Source organism: Antechinus flavipes, chromosome 6 (assembly GCF_016432865.1).
Source record: "Antechinus flavipes isolate AdamAnt ecotype Samford, QLD, Australia chromosome 6, AdamAnt_v2, whole genome shotgun sequence".
Taxonomy (NCBI): Eukaryota; Metazoa; Chordata; class Mammalia; order Dasyuromorphia; family Dasyuridae; genus Antechinus; species Antechinus flavipes.
Window position 1 is genome coordinate 49,978,127 of NC_067403.1, and position 17,320 is coordinate 49,995,446.

The 17,320-nt window shown below is 31.2% G+C and overlaps 1 protein-coding gene across 4 annotated transcripts in view; it reads right to left on the minus strand.

The window, feature by feature from the left end:
• Nucleotides 1-17,320, minus strand: part of EPHA5 (EPH receptor A5) — a 472,740-nt gene that overhangs the window by 371,284 nt on the left and 84,136 nt on the right. For all 4 annotated transcript variants that reach the window (XM_051965920.1, XM_051965918.1, XM_051965919.1 and 1 more), the window contains exon 3: nucleotides 1,290-1,953. In XM_051965920.1, the coding sequence (XP_051821880.1) occupies nucleotides 1,290-1,953 (664 nt within the window). The remainder of the gene's footprint in view (nucleotides 1-1,289; nucleotides 1,954-17,320) is intronic.

Genomic DNA, 17,320 nt, shown 5'->3' on the forward strand with positions numbered 1-17,320 from the left:
TCTGAATCAGTCCTTTTGGAGACTTTCCATATATTGCCATTCATTTACTTTTGTTAAATTTGTCCCATCATTCTAGCTCATAAAAATCTGTTCATATCCTGCTTTTACTATCCATTGTATTCATTATCCCTAACAGCTTTCTGTCATACACAAATTTGATCAGCATGCCACTTATGTTTTCATCCAAGTTTAATGTAACCTATTGAACAGAATAGTGCCACATCTAGAATCTAGAATTATAAGTCTAGAAAAATCCCTATAGGTTGGCATTGATCCATTAGCTACTGCCTTTGGAGTCCAATTTGTTACACTAACTGCACTATCATGTCTCTTCGTATTGTCCACAATAATTATTTAGAAACTATGTTAAATAGTTTTCTGAAATCCATGTCTATTCCATGTCTAGAATATTCCCCTGATTTAACAGTCTGGTAACCTTGTCAAATAAAAAGAAACAAGGTCATTTTTCATTTTCCCAAAGACTTCTTTTCTCTTTGGAGTAAAGTTCTATTTTATCAGAAAGTCATTAATAAATTTCCCAGTGGAAAAAGGAAACTTACTGCACTTTGAGCAAATGAGAGTATGTTCAAATGATGAGGTGAGCATGCATGATCAAGCTTCAATTTAAAAGGAAGCATTCAAAGGAAAAAAAAGCAAGGGAAAATTGCTTTGAAATGACCTTTTTGTCTTAGTACTATCCTTAAATGGCTATCTTTCTAGTAACTAGCTTATTATGTGTTTAAAGTTGATACAAATTTTAAAGAAACAAGCATTATTTAAAATGTTTTAAATAATATATTGAATTGTTTGTGTCATTTCTTCCTATTTCTCCCCTAGTTCTTATTTGAAGTCCTTTACTTTAAAAAATAATTTAATAATATATATGATGTGTGTATATGTATGTATGTTTATATATGTTATATATTCTATGATTTACATTTGATTTTAAAACATTCAGAAGTATAGCAAGATACAATCTTAGGAGGAAAAATAAAAATTAGAAGACAATAATCATATGAAACCCTTATCACCTTATTTTTTTCTTTTCAAAAAGAACTCCAAAAACATGACACATTATATCAGCATTGGAAATGTGGACATTAATTATGCATCTGAAAATAATGTATTACATTACATCTTTTGTACGAGACGCAAATTCCATAAATTAGCCAAGTAAAACATCATTTGTTAGTAATAGTTTCAGGAAAGAAAGTACACAGATGAACCTCTTGAAGTGAACTACCCTTGACAATCCATACATAAATCTATCTTTAATTGGAAATCCTTACCTTGACAGGTGCCATTTTTCTCTTCATATCCTGCTTTGCACATGCATTTCCCAATTGGAACCAACCATTCTCCTTCAGCACTGCAATGCATCTTGGGTGGCTCATCAGTCACAGAGTGGTTAACACAGGAGCCTGATACCTCTAGCAATTGAGAAGAATCTGCTCCAGTTATTGTATCTGGAAAGAGTGCCAAGTTTCGAACCACAGAAGGACACTTTTTGTAGTACACACGCACTGATACCAGAGCAATGCAAGCACCCACATCTTGAAAAGCAAGATAAAATCCCTTTTTGGTCAGAGGCCCAACATCTCTGACTTCTGTATTAAGTTTCATGACTCGGTCGCCAAGGTCCAGTTCAGTAAAACTTTCATCTGCAGCAATTGTGTCTATTTTGATATACTGGTTTTCTTTGATATTCCGCCCATCTTCATCATCTGATTCAAAATAATACATATTAAAAGTCTCCTTGCATGTCCCAAGTCCTCCTGGAAGGCTATTACAGTCCCTCAGAGTAAATTTGAGTTCTATGAATATTCTGGAAGCACCTTCATTGGAGATCCAACTGGTCAGAAGCCAGTTATTCTGACTCTGTTCCATAACTTTGCATACTTGATAAGTGTGAATTGGGGCATAATTCTCATCCACTTCTCCAATCTCTTCCCACTGTATAATTAAAAAAAGAAAGAAAGAAAGAAAGAAAGAAAGAAAGAAAACACAACTTTCATTAAACAGGAATAATGCATCATTTGAATGTCATATACTTTATTGCCATCTTTAATATCTTCCAAAATGCATATTATATATATATATATACATATATGTGTATATATATATATATATATTTTACTTTTGGTTTATATATACTGAAATGGAAGGTGTATACATTTCTCTTCTTTTCCTTCATATTTGCCTTTTCAAGTAGTAGACCAAATCTGTCTTCTTCTTCCTCTTATCCATAATCATCATAAGTTTAAGAACAATGGAAATCAAATGTTTCATAGATGATTTTTAAGAAAAGGTTAAGGGGAAAAAGAAGAGTTCTGATAAAATTATTAGAGGGAAAAAGGGACAAAGTATATGCTTTGCATGTATCATAATGAGTAGGTCTACATAGAAGAATAATAAGAAGAAAGATGATAAAATGTCGAGAAGGGGGAAAAAAGACAAAGTGTTATGTGTTGGTAAAATACCACCTACATAATTAAAACTAGTTAGTTCTATCTATATATACATAATTACATATAATTAATTATTTTATTATAGGTAATACCTGGGAAGAAACTATCTCTACCAATGGAGATCTACAACTAGTGTGCAATGTATAGACTTAAAGAATTGTCAGTGTTTTGCAACATAATATTTTCACTCTTTTTATTGTTGTTTGCCTGCATTTGGTTTTCTTTCTCATTTTTCCCCTTTTTGATCTGATTTTTCTTGTGCAGCATGATATTGTGGAAATATGTATAGAAGAATTGCGCATGTTTACCACATATTGGATTACTTGCTGACTAGGGGAGGGAATGGAGGAAAAATAGGGAAAATTTGAAACACAAGATATTGCAAGGGTGAATGTTGAAAATTATCCATGCATATATTTTGTGGGGAAAAAAAAAGCTTTAATGTAAAAAGAGTTGTCTAGAGGCCACTGTGAAATTAAATGACTTCTAGTTGAACAACTGGCTAAAGTGTATAACAGATGGAATTTGAACCAAGTTCTACCTCTCTGTCCATTATGTTATGCTGCTTCTCTACTGCAATGAAATGTATTGGAATAAGTTTTATCTAATAAATTCACCAACATATGTTATATTTATTCCAAATTTGGATAAATTTTATTTAGCTATTTACCGAAATACATAAATAAAGCTAGCCTGAATGTTTCCATAGCTAAACTATTTTTTCTAGGATCATGGCAATGCATTAATTCTTTTCAACTAATGTTGAACTCCTAATAACCCTAAAAAGTAGCTTCTAATAGAAACTATGGGTGCCATAAAGAACTTTATTTCAGCACTTCTATAGACATATGATTTCAGTGGTATAGATGATCACTTTGCCAACAGAGAAGATCATCACTGGAGCTTAGTAGATGGTCATCAAGAGTTGATGGGGTCTGGAAAATGTATCACCTTTTAGCTATCAGAGTAGAATGTTGAAACTTAGTTAATCTGTCTTTGGGGACACACAATCTATTGAGAGGCATACATCATGGGGGGGGCATTATATTTGGGAAAACCAGATTTGACTTTATTTACTTCAGTTCTAAAGCTCTTGAGTAAATTGAATTAAATAGATGAAGGAATGCAATGACCAATCATAATTTCAGACTATCAATGATGAAGAATTTGATCCATTTCCTGAGAGAGAAATGATGGATTCAGTATGCAATTGAGATGTAAATTTTTAGAATAGCTACCATGGGGATTCATTTTGCTTGCTTATGCATATTTTATAAGATTGTTTTTCTTTTCTTTTTAAAGTAGGGAAGAGAATAATGCTTATTTCTTTTAAATGTGAGAATAATATAAAAATAATAGTTTAAAAAAGTCCAGAGTGATGAAATGATTTTGATCCAAAATTGGTGATTTTTTTATCTCTAGGAGTTAGTTGTTTTGGTATAAAAATAATTTGAATTACTATATTTCAATATTAACATTAATATGATAGGATTTTCATATTTCTGGTTAATCCATAAAGATATGAAGAGGGAAAAGAACACAAAAAGAACAAATTGTTGTACTTGTAATTTATTGTCAGGATTCTCGTGACTCGTGATGTCCAACGGTATCAAAATTCTAAATTTCTAAATCTAAATTTTATTCATCAAAAATAGGGTAGATTAGAAAGTGATAAGAAGGTAGATTTGAATATCTCTGCAAACTCACCACAGAAGTGAGTTTTTTTTTTTTATCTTTGCATAAATTCTGTTGTTTTCTGGCTAATTCTCATCTATGCCTTTATCTACTATTAGAAAATGCAAGTTTTGTCTCAGCTTAGACAAATCAGCTTTTTGTCCAGAGTTTTGGGACAATTTTGATGTTCATATTTGTTTTTTTATGGAAAAGATTTATGCTCAAACTCCAATTATCCCCAATTTCTAAGACTGATACTTCATGAAGAAGGAATATTGCAAAGAGCAAAGAGCTACCATATAACATAAATGAGACAAAGTAGCAAAGCTAACCAAGAAAATCCACAAATTAATATAACTTAAGATGCAGTTAAACTCATTTTCTTCAAATTAAGTGAAATTGAAGAATTATATTAGAAAGGATTGGATTCTTTTCTTCTATGCACAACAAATCAAGTCTATTCACAGAATTAAAACCAAAATGCTACATTAATTTGGTGCTAAATGTTTCCTCTACGTCTTTAATAGCTCTCAGAAGGAAAACACAAATGGATTTCAGCAGCACAGTGTTAAATCATTTATAGAAGACCTATTTCTGCACCAGATATTACAGTAGGACACTGCAAGCAAGTTAACAGACCTAGAGTCTGTAGCATACACTGAGAAAAAGATGGCAAGCAATTCACACACTAAGTGTATGCAAAAGCATACTATTGGGAGAGGAAGGGAGACAGAGACAGACACACATACACACACACATACACATACAAACAGAGACAGACAGAGGCAGAGACAGAGAGACAGAGACAGAGCAGACACATACAGACAGAGATACAGAGAGAGAGATAGAGAGACAGAAAAAGAGAGATAGAGATAGAAAGAGAAAAAGAGAGAGAGGAAGGGAGAGAGGGAGAGAAGCTATACCCAGCACTTGACAGGACTGCTCAAAAGTCACTTGCTTCAGGTGCTAATTTTCAAGCAGAAGTATAAAAATCTTATTTCTTTACATGTTCTCACTTAAAAAGAAACTGTAATACCCTACAATAATACATAGTAGGTTTGTTTTTGTTCCTTTTTCTTATAAAGACGATAAGATAAATCAGAGCCTTTATTTATATGGCTGATATAACAATAATAATAATAAAAGTTTTAATTGAAGTAATTATGCTTATGCATTTCTCTATAAGCAATTATGTAAGATATACAGACCAACTCCCACAGAGCCCTGCTCCCATTTTGGCAAGGATTTGTACACATGGATAGAGAGGATGCATCCACTCAAAGCTCACAGTCCAAAGGCAATATTTGAGGCACCCCTCTCTTCTCCACCCCATAATTTATGTTTTCTTAGGAAAAAAAAGACAATTCCTTGCCCTCTATACAAATCCTTAATAAGGGGGACTGATAATTTAAGAACAAATATTAAATTAAACAATATAAACAAAAGATATTTGGTTCTTATGAATTTACCAGAAGTGCTTACTAAAAGGATAGTGACATATGATGAGATTAGAAAAGGCACTTGAAAATACATTATGGTGAGAAGCTGCCACAGGAGAATAAATGATGCAGGCTTTGGCTACCTGTCAACTTCTATTACAAATTTAAATATGAAACTTCTTTAGACCTTTTATGAAATAAAATGCCTATGCATATAATGCATATGCACATATACAATTTAGATTACATTGGGAAAAAACATGAAATTTAAAAATGTATTAGGGTTGGGTGCTTTTTGAAATATCCAAAACAATGTATTTGTTCAACATTATTGATGTCTCATCCCAAATATGTATCAATTTATTTGTTGCAGTATGAATTGGTCATAGAAAAAGTTTTAGAATTATATTATACATACATACATACATATATATGTCTTCGTGATCAAAAGAATTTCAGTTTTTAAAAATACGTGGATGAATACACATGAAAAGTATGTTTTTTCCTGAATAGACCCTATTCTTACAAACTCAGACTAACCATTCTATGTATTATATCCCACATGTCCCAATCAGAAAATTATCCTATGCCTAACTCAGGACATATAGTTGGTAAATGTTTTAAATGCAAGTCTTCTTGATCCCCAAACTCAGTTCTCTATCTACCCTGTCATATTAAATGTTTATTTATCTCTGTATCTCTATCTCCTTTTTCTATACATAACATATCTGAATATATAGATATATCTATATATTTATATACTGATATATATATATATACATACAACATACATATGTAAATAACTTCACGGGACAATACAAGTATCTCTTTCTCCTGCTTTTGTATCTATTGCTCTCAGCTTCACTGATCCATCTTGACTTCCCTTCTTCCTCTCTACCATCAGAAATCCATACTCTGTTTTATCTCCACTCCCACTCCCTTCTTTTTTTTCTGACGGCCTGTCATTGCCGTTTAACCATGCTGGAGGAATCTATAAGTTTCACTGGTAGCAACGGAATAACCAGATTTTTCTTTAAGTAGAATATTTCATAAAATGCATCCCCAAATAGGACAGTTTCATTTAAATCAGCACACCCAGTGAAGCACAACCACCAAAGTTGCATTAAGTGCCTGGGTTTTTCCCTAGGATGCCTTTGCACTTGAAATATATAATTGGAGTCCATTAATGATAGTCCTAGAGGGAATAAAGATATTGAAAATCTCTAAGATAAAGAGAGTGGGAAACTCATTACCAACAAAGGTAGCCCATTCTTTTTTGGTGTTGTTCTAATTGTTAATTTTCCCTTATATTAAACCAAAAAAATGTTTCCTTCTATCCATAGGAACTAAGTTTCTGTGCTTTGACACTACAGAGAACTATGCTGTATTTGATGCAACTACAGAAATACAAGTCCATTTGTTGACTTTCTCTTTTTAAAATAAAATACTCTTTTGAATTATTTTAAATATGGTTAAAATTATAGTATAAAATGAAACATTTAGATAAAAATGGTTATAAGAGTACTAAAGAGGGAATACTGAGCTATATGAGTTGTATTCCATACAATTATTGAGCTATGTGAGTTGTATTCCATTGTGTAGAAAAGCAAGCATTTATTATTATCTTCTATTAAGTTAAAAAAGAAACAGTCCCTTCTCTCAAGGAATTTATATTCTATTGGAACAAGACAAGATATATATATATATCTATATATAGATATATATATCTTGTCTTGTTCCAATAGAATATTTATGTATATATACATATAGACGATAGACACACATACACATTCCAATAGAATATTTATGTATATATACATATAGACGATAGACAGACATACACACACACATATGTGTGTGTGTGCATGTGTGTGTATTTAGAAAGAGAGAGAGAGAGAGAGAGAGAGAGAGAGAAAATTGTATATAATAGATATATAAATTAGGAAAAAAAAGTAATTTCTGGGAGAAGGACACAAGCAACTGGTAGAATCAGGATGGAGTGCTCAGGTTATTTCATTTGAAGTTTATTTTAAAGGATTCTATGAATTCAAGAAGTTTATGGTGAGCAGGAAGTTCATTGCCCTTATATAGAAGATGTGCAAACTTATGGAATGGGAGATGACATATAGCACTTAGAATATTGTCTGACTTACATATTTATATAGAGAGCAAGCATAGAGACCAGTGGGGTCATGATTTTTTGCATACCTTTGCCTCATCCAAATCCAAATCATGCACACATCAAGGTTTTACATTTACAATGATACTCCTGATGTCATTGGCCTTCTTTAAAAATGAAGGACGAAAAACAACAGTAAGAATGAAACTCTGACTTAGAGATTGCTATCCTGGATAATTGACTGGAAGGATGGTCAGTTAGAAGCTTATTACATTTGCAACTGACAGTAAGTTTGATGAGATAAGCCATGTACTAGATAACAGAATCAGAGGCAAAAAAAAAATCCAACTTTCTGGGACAGTAGGTGGAAGGTAACAAAATTGATCAGGAAAAATTTTAAATCATTCTTGTTTCTTTTTAAAATCACTTAAGATTATACACTGAGTTGCAATTTACCAAACTAAATGGGTATATACAATAAATATGACAATAATAGAGTGATCCCCCAAAATAAGGTGCCCCAAACAGACCTCCTGAGAAACATATTAGGCCAGCCTAGAACCACAGAAGATCAAAGCTCTCTTGGAAATCATTAGTAGGATTGTCCAGTGAATACCCATCAACTTAGTGCCTGGGAAAGATAGAGAACTAATCTCAAAGAGGAAAAGATGGAGAGGAAATAGAATACAGAAGAAAAGAGAAGATGAGAAAAAGGGAAGATTTTTTTTAATACAAATAATTGTTTCTAAGTTGTCTGGTGCACTTATTTTTTTTTAATATTTCAAACACTTCATATGCTCAGCCTTTTCTTAGGGACCTTTTCAAATAACTGTTTCTATAGATGATGTGGGAAAATTGGGACTCATCCATTGTTGGCAGAGTTACAAACTGACACAACCATTCTTGCAGTTTTGAATTAGACACAAAGGTCATTCAAACTGCCTACCCTTTTATCCAGCAATAACACTTCTAAGTCTGTATTCCAAAAAGATCACAAAAACATGTACATATGTAAAAATGTTCAAAATGCCTTTTGCGGTGGAAAAAAAATTGAAAATTGAGAAGATACTCATGAATTGCAGAATGGATGAATAAATTGTGGTTTATGAATGTAATATAATTTCTGTAAAAATGATAACAAGCAGATTTCAGGAAAAACTGGAAAAACTTACATGAACTGATGCTGAATGAAGTAAGCAGAATCAGGAGGAAATTGTACATAGTAATAGCAATATTGCACAATGATCAATTTTGATAGACTTAGGTATTTTCAGAATGCAATGATCAAAGACGATTCCAAAATATATATGATGGAAAATGCTATCCACAACCAGAGAGAGAACTATGGAATTGGAATACAGATCAAAGCATGATATTTTCACTGTTTTTTTTTTTTTGCTCAAGGTTTTTATCTTTTGTTCTAATTCTTCTTTCACAACATGACTAATCTGGAAATATGTTTAATATGATTGCACAAGTATAATTTATATCAGATCATTTGCTCTCTTGGGAAGGAGATAGGGGAGGAAGAAAGAGAGAGAAGAAAATCAAAATCAAAATTTAATAAATTTGAATGATAAAAACTATCTTGATAGGCAATTGGGTAAAACTATTAATTGGGGAGGAGACGTATAAAAGTCTTTATCTTTAACACACACACACACACACACACACACAGAATCATTCAGGATTCTTTCATGTATTTTCAATGTTTAAAATCTGAGTCACCTTGAGTTTCAGAACCAATTTCCCTGTCAGAAACCATTCCTTTCTCTTTTAATGTTCCTTAAAAATCTAAAATTTTCCCAATTTCTACATTTGGTCATAAATTCTTAGATTCAAAGAAATTTGATGAGCCTAATATATCCAAATGTTATCATACAAAAAGGCTAAAAATATATAGATTCTCAAGTAACAAGTCAGAGATTGCTAGTTTGAAATCAGTGACTTAATTCGAAAGTGTCCTAGGAAGTAAACTGTCCTCTAATTTCTTAACTTCCATATTTATTTTGATAAATACATTTTGATGCATTATTATTTAGGGAGAAAGTGAATCCATTATTTCATCAATTACTTCCTTAGTAGTCCAGATCACAACCCATCTTTACTTCTTTATCACAAAATAGCAGCTCAATCAAAGTTCTAGGTGCTTTGTCTCATGTTTCTCAATTTGCAGGAATGCCAAAGGAGCACAGAGGCTGTTATATAAATTAATTACTCATTGTTTTTGCTTTGTGACTGGTTCTCCCAATCCTCTTTTCCCTCCATGTTTATAATCTTAAATTTTACAGTCATTCTATGGCACTATTCATCATAGGCAATATAATTTAGACTAATTACACCCATCATTTGCCTTTCTATTGCCCCTCTGGTTATACTAAATGCTTGAGTTAAAAAATGATATGTCTGCAACTGAGACTAAGAGGTGTTCAAAGAAGATACCAAAAATTATCAACCAATAGATATATTTTCCTATATCTATAAAATTTTTCAGGATAATAATCTACATATGTTTCCAAAACAGCCTAAATAAAGTTAAAATTATATAAAGATATGCTTTCTCAAATAATATTCTAAACCAAATTATATCTTTATAGTCACCTAATTGATGAACAGGCAAATTTTCTATTGGTATAAATAGTATTTAATTCAGGAGAACAAAATGTAAATTTAAAGGCTCTCTTCTAATAAAATATCTTGCAAGCTTAGACTGAAATAATACAACAATCAAAGAACCATGCTTATAATTGGGAGAGAAATCAGAAGTCATCAAGTCCAAATTATCCTTTTATAGATAAGTAAAATGATAGAAAAAATGAAATGATTTTCAGGTGGTAAGTAGAAGTTCAAAGTTCTCTAACTGTGAATCCATGGTTATCCCTATTATTCAAAGAAGTATAGGGATTATTTTGTTTAATTAAATTTTTCATATCAAATGAAGTAGAAAACATGAAGATCTATGTTCATCAAAAGTCTTTCTAGATTATGGAGCATATTTAATACCAAAATAAAATGGAAGATGATTTCTCTCTAGAAGGTGAGAGTCAATTTAAAAATAATATTGTCTGAATGGACATGGCAAAGTCTAAATAAGATCCATTACCACATATGAGAATTCAGCCTAACAATACACACAAGAAAAAAAAAAAAGATTAAGAATACTTATTATATATATATTATGATATGGGGTCAAATGTATATCTTAGAGGTCATAAATCTGGTACATATGTTACAAATGCACAATGTGATGAGCCCAAAACTAAAAAGCAAAAGGAAACTGGACTGGACTACCTTTGGGAAATTGTGCAGTAGATTGGATGACCTTCTTCATATTCAAAGATTTATCTTTTTAGCCTCATTATTATTTAGAGTTACAATATGGCTGTGAGTCAGAATACTCCAGTCCAAAATGAAAATTACTTTATTACATAAAGTTGGATTTCAATTTCTATTTTAAATTAAATTATTAACATTTATTGGCATATTCACAGTTTACTTAAAGGCAATAAAGAAAGCATCCTTTTAAAAATATAATGCAGACTTTTGGCTGATTAACCTGTTTTATTATTTCATAAAACAAGAGTCTTCCAACAAAGGATTTCTCTTGATGACAGTATTTCACATTTCAGTCAAATAATATTATGGTAGTCTCAGTGGTGGAAAGGCAGTTCCTTTAGTGGAAAGATGTTAAAACCTAGCTAGCAATCAATTGCCTCCAGCTTAATTCTGACAAGACAGAAATATTTTTTCTTGGGATGATTTTTCTCCCATTACACAGATACTTCTCTTTTATTTTGCTTTTACATGACTCTATAGTTCACTGTCCTTTAGGCTTTTGATATCATTTTTTTTTCTTTTTTGTAATACATTATAGGATCTTCCAAATAGACTTAAGCTATGAATTTCATGACTGACAATATAGCAATGATTCTTTCAGTTTTGTTGGATTCAATAGCACTCTGTATTTTCTAAATTCAGGATCACATCATTAAAGGCTTCCATATTCCAAACATCAAACTAATAAAATAATTTATACCCAGATATATTTAGCAGGTAAGAATACCTCTTTGACCAAAATGACCTACTAATTCCTTGACACTTCTACAAAATTGATCAAAGTTCTATACTAGCAAAATATCATATTTATGATCACTTTGAAAATAGATAATATTAGATGGTAAAAGATGATGTGTTTAGTTGAAAGAATTATTTACTCCTACAGGTCTGCATTTAGGAAAGGTGAACATGGCAAGGGCATTCTTAAAGTTGTTCTACTTCAAGAGTTAAATATTGGGAATATTCCTTAAAGCTTGATTGATAGATTCAGTATCCCAATAAGAGAGACATTCTCACCCAATAAAATTATCAGCATATGAATCATATTGTTAGGTTAATTATATATATATTTTTTTATTTTCTTAAATATTTATAAATTACAATATCTTTTGTGACATTCTTTTTTTTAAAAAAATCTTGTATTTCAAATTATTTTCTTCCCTTCTATCCATTTCCCATTTCTTGAAAAGGTAAGAAATATCATATCAATTATACATATGAAGTCATATAAGATGGTTCCATATTTACCATGTAGTTAAAACATATAAGGACATAAAAAAGCAAGAACAACAGAGACAGTGAAAAAGTATATCACCAGTGGTATATAAAGTTCATCAAAAGATAGCCTTTTCCATTGTAGGTCCACTGCGATTTTCTTGAATCATTATTTTTTTTGAGAAAAGCTAAGTTAGTCCTGGTTGAATGTCATTGTATATTTTTGTTATTGTGTATAATGTTTTCCTGGTTCTGCTCACTTCTTTTTGTATCAGTTTATAAAAGCCTTCCCATTATTTTCTGAAACAATCCTGCTGATCATTTCTTAGAATATAGAACTATTTCATCAGAAACATATTCTACACCTTGTTTAGCCATTTCCTAATTGATGGGATTTCATCAATTTTCCTCAATTTTCAATCTTTGTCAACAAAAAAGATCTGCTATATGTAGTTTGCACATATAGATTCTTTTTCTTTCCTTTAAAAATTCTATATCATCCTTCTAAATTTGAAGTCCATGAACCTGTTTTTGTTTGTTTTTCAAATTGAATTCAACATAATTGACTTTCTTGTATCTACATGTGTTTTGTTTTATACATTTAAAAACATCATTATGTAGTATATGGAGTTCAAGAAAAAGCTAAAAAGATCTATGACACACAGAAGAAAGTTAAGGACCTCTGTTCTAGCCCAACTGCCTTATCCCATTTTTTTTCTTAGATAAAGAAACTCTGAGTGTGACTCAGAGAGGTTAAAGGATTTACCTAAAGCCACACTAGTAGTAAAGAGTTAAAATCTGAATACAAAAAAATTTAGTCATCTTTTGCTTTGTACAATCCTACCTTCTAGATAACATAAATACTAACTACCAAAAAGCAACCATTTGACTGACATCACTATGTGTGGTTTCTCTATGGAAATAATAGGATTTAAAGGGTGAAGATGTTTTTAAGATTGGACAAGTCTTCTAGTTTTAGAATTAAAGAATCTTGAGTTCCACGGAGGGAAACTGACTTGCTCAAATTTATATAAACTGTTGTTATAGAATGTGTTCTCCTTCTCTGAGTTTATTCAGTTGTGTAGCTGGAGTTCCATTACTCAATGAGAAAAAAATCTGTATCCCATAAACATAATCCTCCAATAGCCACTAAGTATACTTAAACAAATAAACAAATAAGATGCAAAACATGCTAACTGTGTTTCAAGAGCAGGCTGTAGTTGTATATTACTTTATGATGCTGGTATACAGCAAATTTTATTTGTCTTGTAGAAAATCTCTGCTTTCATGCACATATACTCAAGTGGTCTCATTTATTCAGAATTTTTGTTTAAAAGGAAATAGTGAAATAGGTGAATTCATAAGATATGCAAAAATATACAATAATCAGCAGTAGCAGCCTGGTGAAAATAATGAAATGAGAAAATACTCCAAAACAGCTTTTATATTCAGAAAAATCTTTTTTACATGACATCATCTTTTTTTTTACTTGAAATTTCAGTAAAAGTATATTAATATCTTATTTTTATTTTTAAAATGTTTCTTGCTACTTAAGACAATTCTCAAACTAATTTATTAACAAGAGGTTGGTCATTATGTAATTGTCTTTGTTTTGTTTTGTGTTTTTTAAGCCATTATAACTTAAGTTGATTGTCTACAAAGTTGTGTAGGAATTGTGAAACTGCAAGAGTGGAGTGTGTAAACCTAGAGAAGAAATTCTGGGTCCTTAACATATTGAAGCAGTTCATTAGTTCATATCTAAATAAAATTCAAATCCTTTTTAGCTTATGTTGCAAATCCTAAAATAATTCTTGGAGGAGGCATTTTTTTTTCCAAAAAGATACTGAAAATGATTTGAGAATCAAAAGGAATATCAGACTTAATATGCACTACATTGGTTAACAAAATATTTGCAAATTCAACAACCTCAAAGCTATAACAGGAACTTATTAATTATTAAACAAAATAACAGATGGAATATATGATTAAAGATAAAGCAATTGCAACAGTTCAGTCCATAAATTTTTAAACTTGAATTAATCTCTCCCAAAATTAGTTTTTTGTTCACTAAGAAAATATTAACAACAAAAACAAAAATAACTACTATATTCATATATAGATTGATGGTGCATCACTGACCCACCCACCCCTAAATACAATTAGGGCAGTTCCCAATCTTTAATAAAAGTTAAGAATTTGCCCATATACAAAATAATGGTGGAAAAAAAAATACTACCTGAAATTTTAATTAACCTCCATCCATTACTATACATTTCTGCCAATCCTTTCCCTCTTTATAGGTATACTTTTTATTTCAGTAATCACTTTAACAGTAACCATGAACTCTACCAAAATGATGTCTTTAAAAAGCCAAATGATTTGAATGCCAAATTAGGAATGTATTTGTCTTCTGCAATATGACTTTTTATATGTCCAAATTAATTTGCTAATACAGAGATCAGGTTCTTCTGCAACTATCATGTACATGTATACATGGATGTAAAGATTAAGTACATGATTTTTCAATCTTCTTAATTGATTTAAATACAAAGTCTCAGCTGATAAGTGAATCAAAAGTTAGTTAAGGACATAACAAGAGATAAAGAAATGTAATTTTATATTATATTTCAGTATTTCCTAAGAAAGTATCTCATTTGATCCTCACAACAACCCAATAAGCAAACTATGATTACTTCCATTTTATAAATCAGGAGGTTAATGTGCAGAAATGTTAAATGGAAAGTCATTTAAAAATGGAAAGAATACTGACTTTGAGCTCAAAGAATTAATATCCTATTAAATATTATACTTTCTATATGTGTAATCTGGGACAAACTACTTCAACTTTCTGAGCTGTTTCCTATTTTCACAAGAAGATATTGAACTAGACATAGGATGATAGAGTTGGTAAGTATCTGAGACAAGTTTTCAATGTTGTCCTTTCTAAATTCTGCCCAGCATTGCTAAGATGCTAGTCATTTAGTCAACAAAATTTTAATAATAATTGCTTATGTGTCAAGTACAATGCGGGGGGGGGGGGAAGATATTACTACTAGCTCTCAAGGAACTTTCATTCTAATGAGAAAATATAAAATGTTAAAAGAAGCTGATAAGATGGGAGGAGGATAAATGATATCATGCAACCTAATGAAAAAAGAGGAACTGCTTGCTTTAGGTGTTCTTAAAAATAGGGTCAAGGAAGAGACATTCAATAAGAGAAAGGGGCTGCAAAGGCTGAGGTTCTTGCAAGTTGTGTTTCTGGAACTGAAGGGATCTGTGTACACAGTGGATTCATTTAGAAAAGTTTTGCTGTGGTTATGATATAGTTTAAGCTTTATTGTTTTTGTTGTTTGTTTCATTTTGGTTTTTAGATCAGTGAGCTTTTGTGGACAATAGTACAAAACAAGGGAATTCTTGATGTAACCTCAGGGGGAAAAAAGTAATTACATTTTCAAATTTGAAAAAGAGGACCCTTTAGCAATGTCAACACAATGCCTAAACAATACCAAAGAAGAGGGAAAAAATCAATAGGATGTTTTCCTTAACATTGACCACATAAGCCACAATGGTAAGACTAGTATTTCCCTGGTAGGCATAGTCCCAATTATGTCAAGTTGGGAACATTGTTAATACCTCACCCAGTATTGTTTCTTAATAGAAAGTCCAAGTGAAGTCAGAAGTTAGAATGGTCTCTAGGAAGAAATATAACTTTGGATTTTTCTTGTATTTTGAAAAAAAATTAATTCTATTCATGGCAAATTCAGTGGCAATTATTTGGGAAATTATCTGTTTCTAATGTTGCCATTTATTTCATCACTTTAAGTCAGTTTAGCTAAATGAAATATATTCTGAAATATCACATATACTATTCAAGTAAATCATAAGAGGAATACATTTGCATACAGAATCAAGGTTTTAAAAAAGTAAATTAATCTGAAATAGGAATGAGAAAAAGAAAAAAAGAACTTTGGCAAATAAAAATATTGTTTATTTGTATCATTTATTTTTTAAATGCTAAATGTCCATATAATGTGATCCATCTTTAGAGGTAAGGGTTGTATGGCCTAGGATAACAGGTCTGATGAGTTCCATTTCAAATTGCATCTCAGAAAAGTGATCTGGGAAAGAAATTTTCTTATTCTGGGAGAGTAAGTTTTTTTTTAATTTCTAAAAAATGAAAGGGTTGAATATTCCTAGTGTCCCTTCCAACTTAAATCCTATGACTTCACTTTTTATAATTAATTGAATATGATTTGCATAAAGATTTCTAAGATTTCTAATCTCTATGATTTCTAAGATAGCAGCCCTAAATAACCAAGCACCTTTGAGAATCAGCATAAAAGAGAACAGACTATAAATGTGCGCACGCGCGTGCGCGCACACACACACACACACACAATATTATATTCCTGTAGTAGGAATATCATCATTTCTCCTTTCCACACTAATAAGCCTCTTAGGCAGTAACAGGAATAGGTGGCAACCCACACATCTCAATTATTAATATAAAGTAGTAACTGTCAAATTCTTCTATCTATGACTATTAAGGTAGTTTTTATATACCTAGATTTTTAGGGATCTTTGGATTTTATATCATCTCCATTTCAAAATTCTTTTTTTTTAATGGCTGATATGGCTTAAATAGGAAAATTATAAGATCAACATTGGAATGATCAACTCACTACCCCAGAGCCATATAAAATAACATTTGTGAGGGAAAAAGCCATCAGCAATTTTAAAGACACTCTGATTGAAAGCATCAGTATACCTTCTGAACTTTCTAAGAATTTCTCTTCCTTTTCCTCCTGAGACTTTGTTGTTATTATCATCATTTTTGCATTTGTTCAATTGTGTTCAACTCTTTACAAGTCCAGTTAAGGTTTTCTTGGCAAAGACAATAAAGTGCTTTGCCATTTCCTTCCCCAGCCCTTTTTACAGATGAGTAAATTGAGAACAAAGTTTAGTAATAGTGTTCAGATTCACACAGGTAATAAGTTTCTAATTTCAGATTTGAATTCAGGAAGATGAGTTTTCCTCACTTTAAACTCAACACTATGCTACCTAGCTAC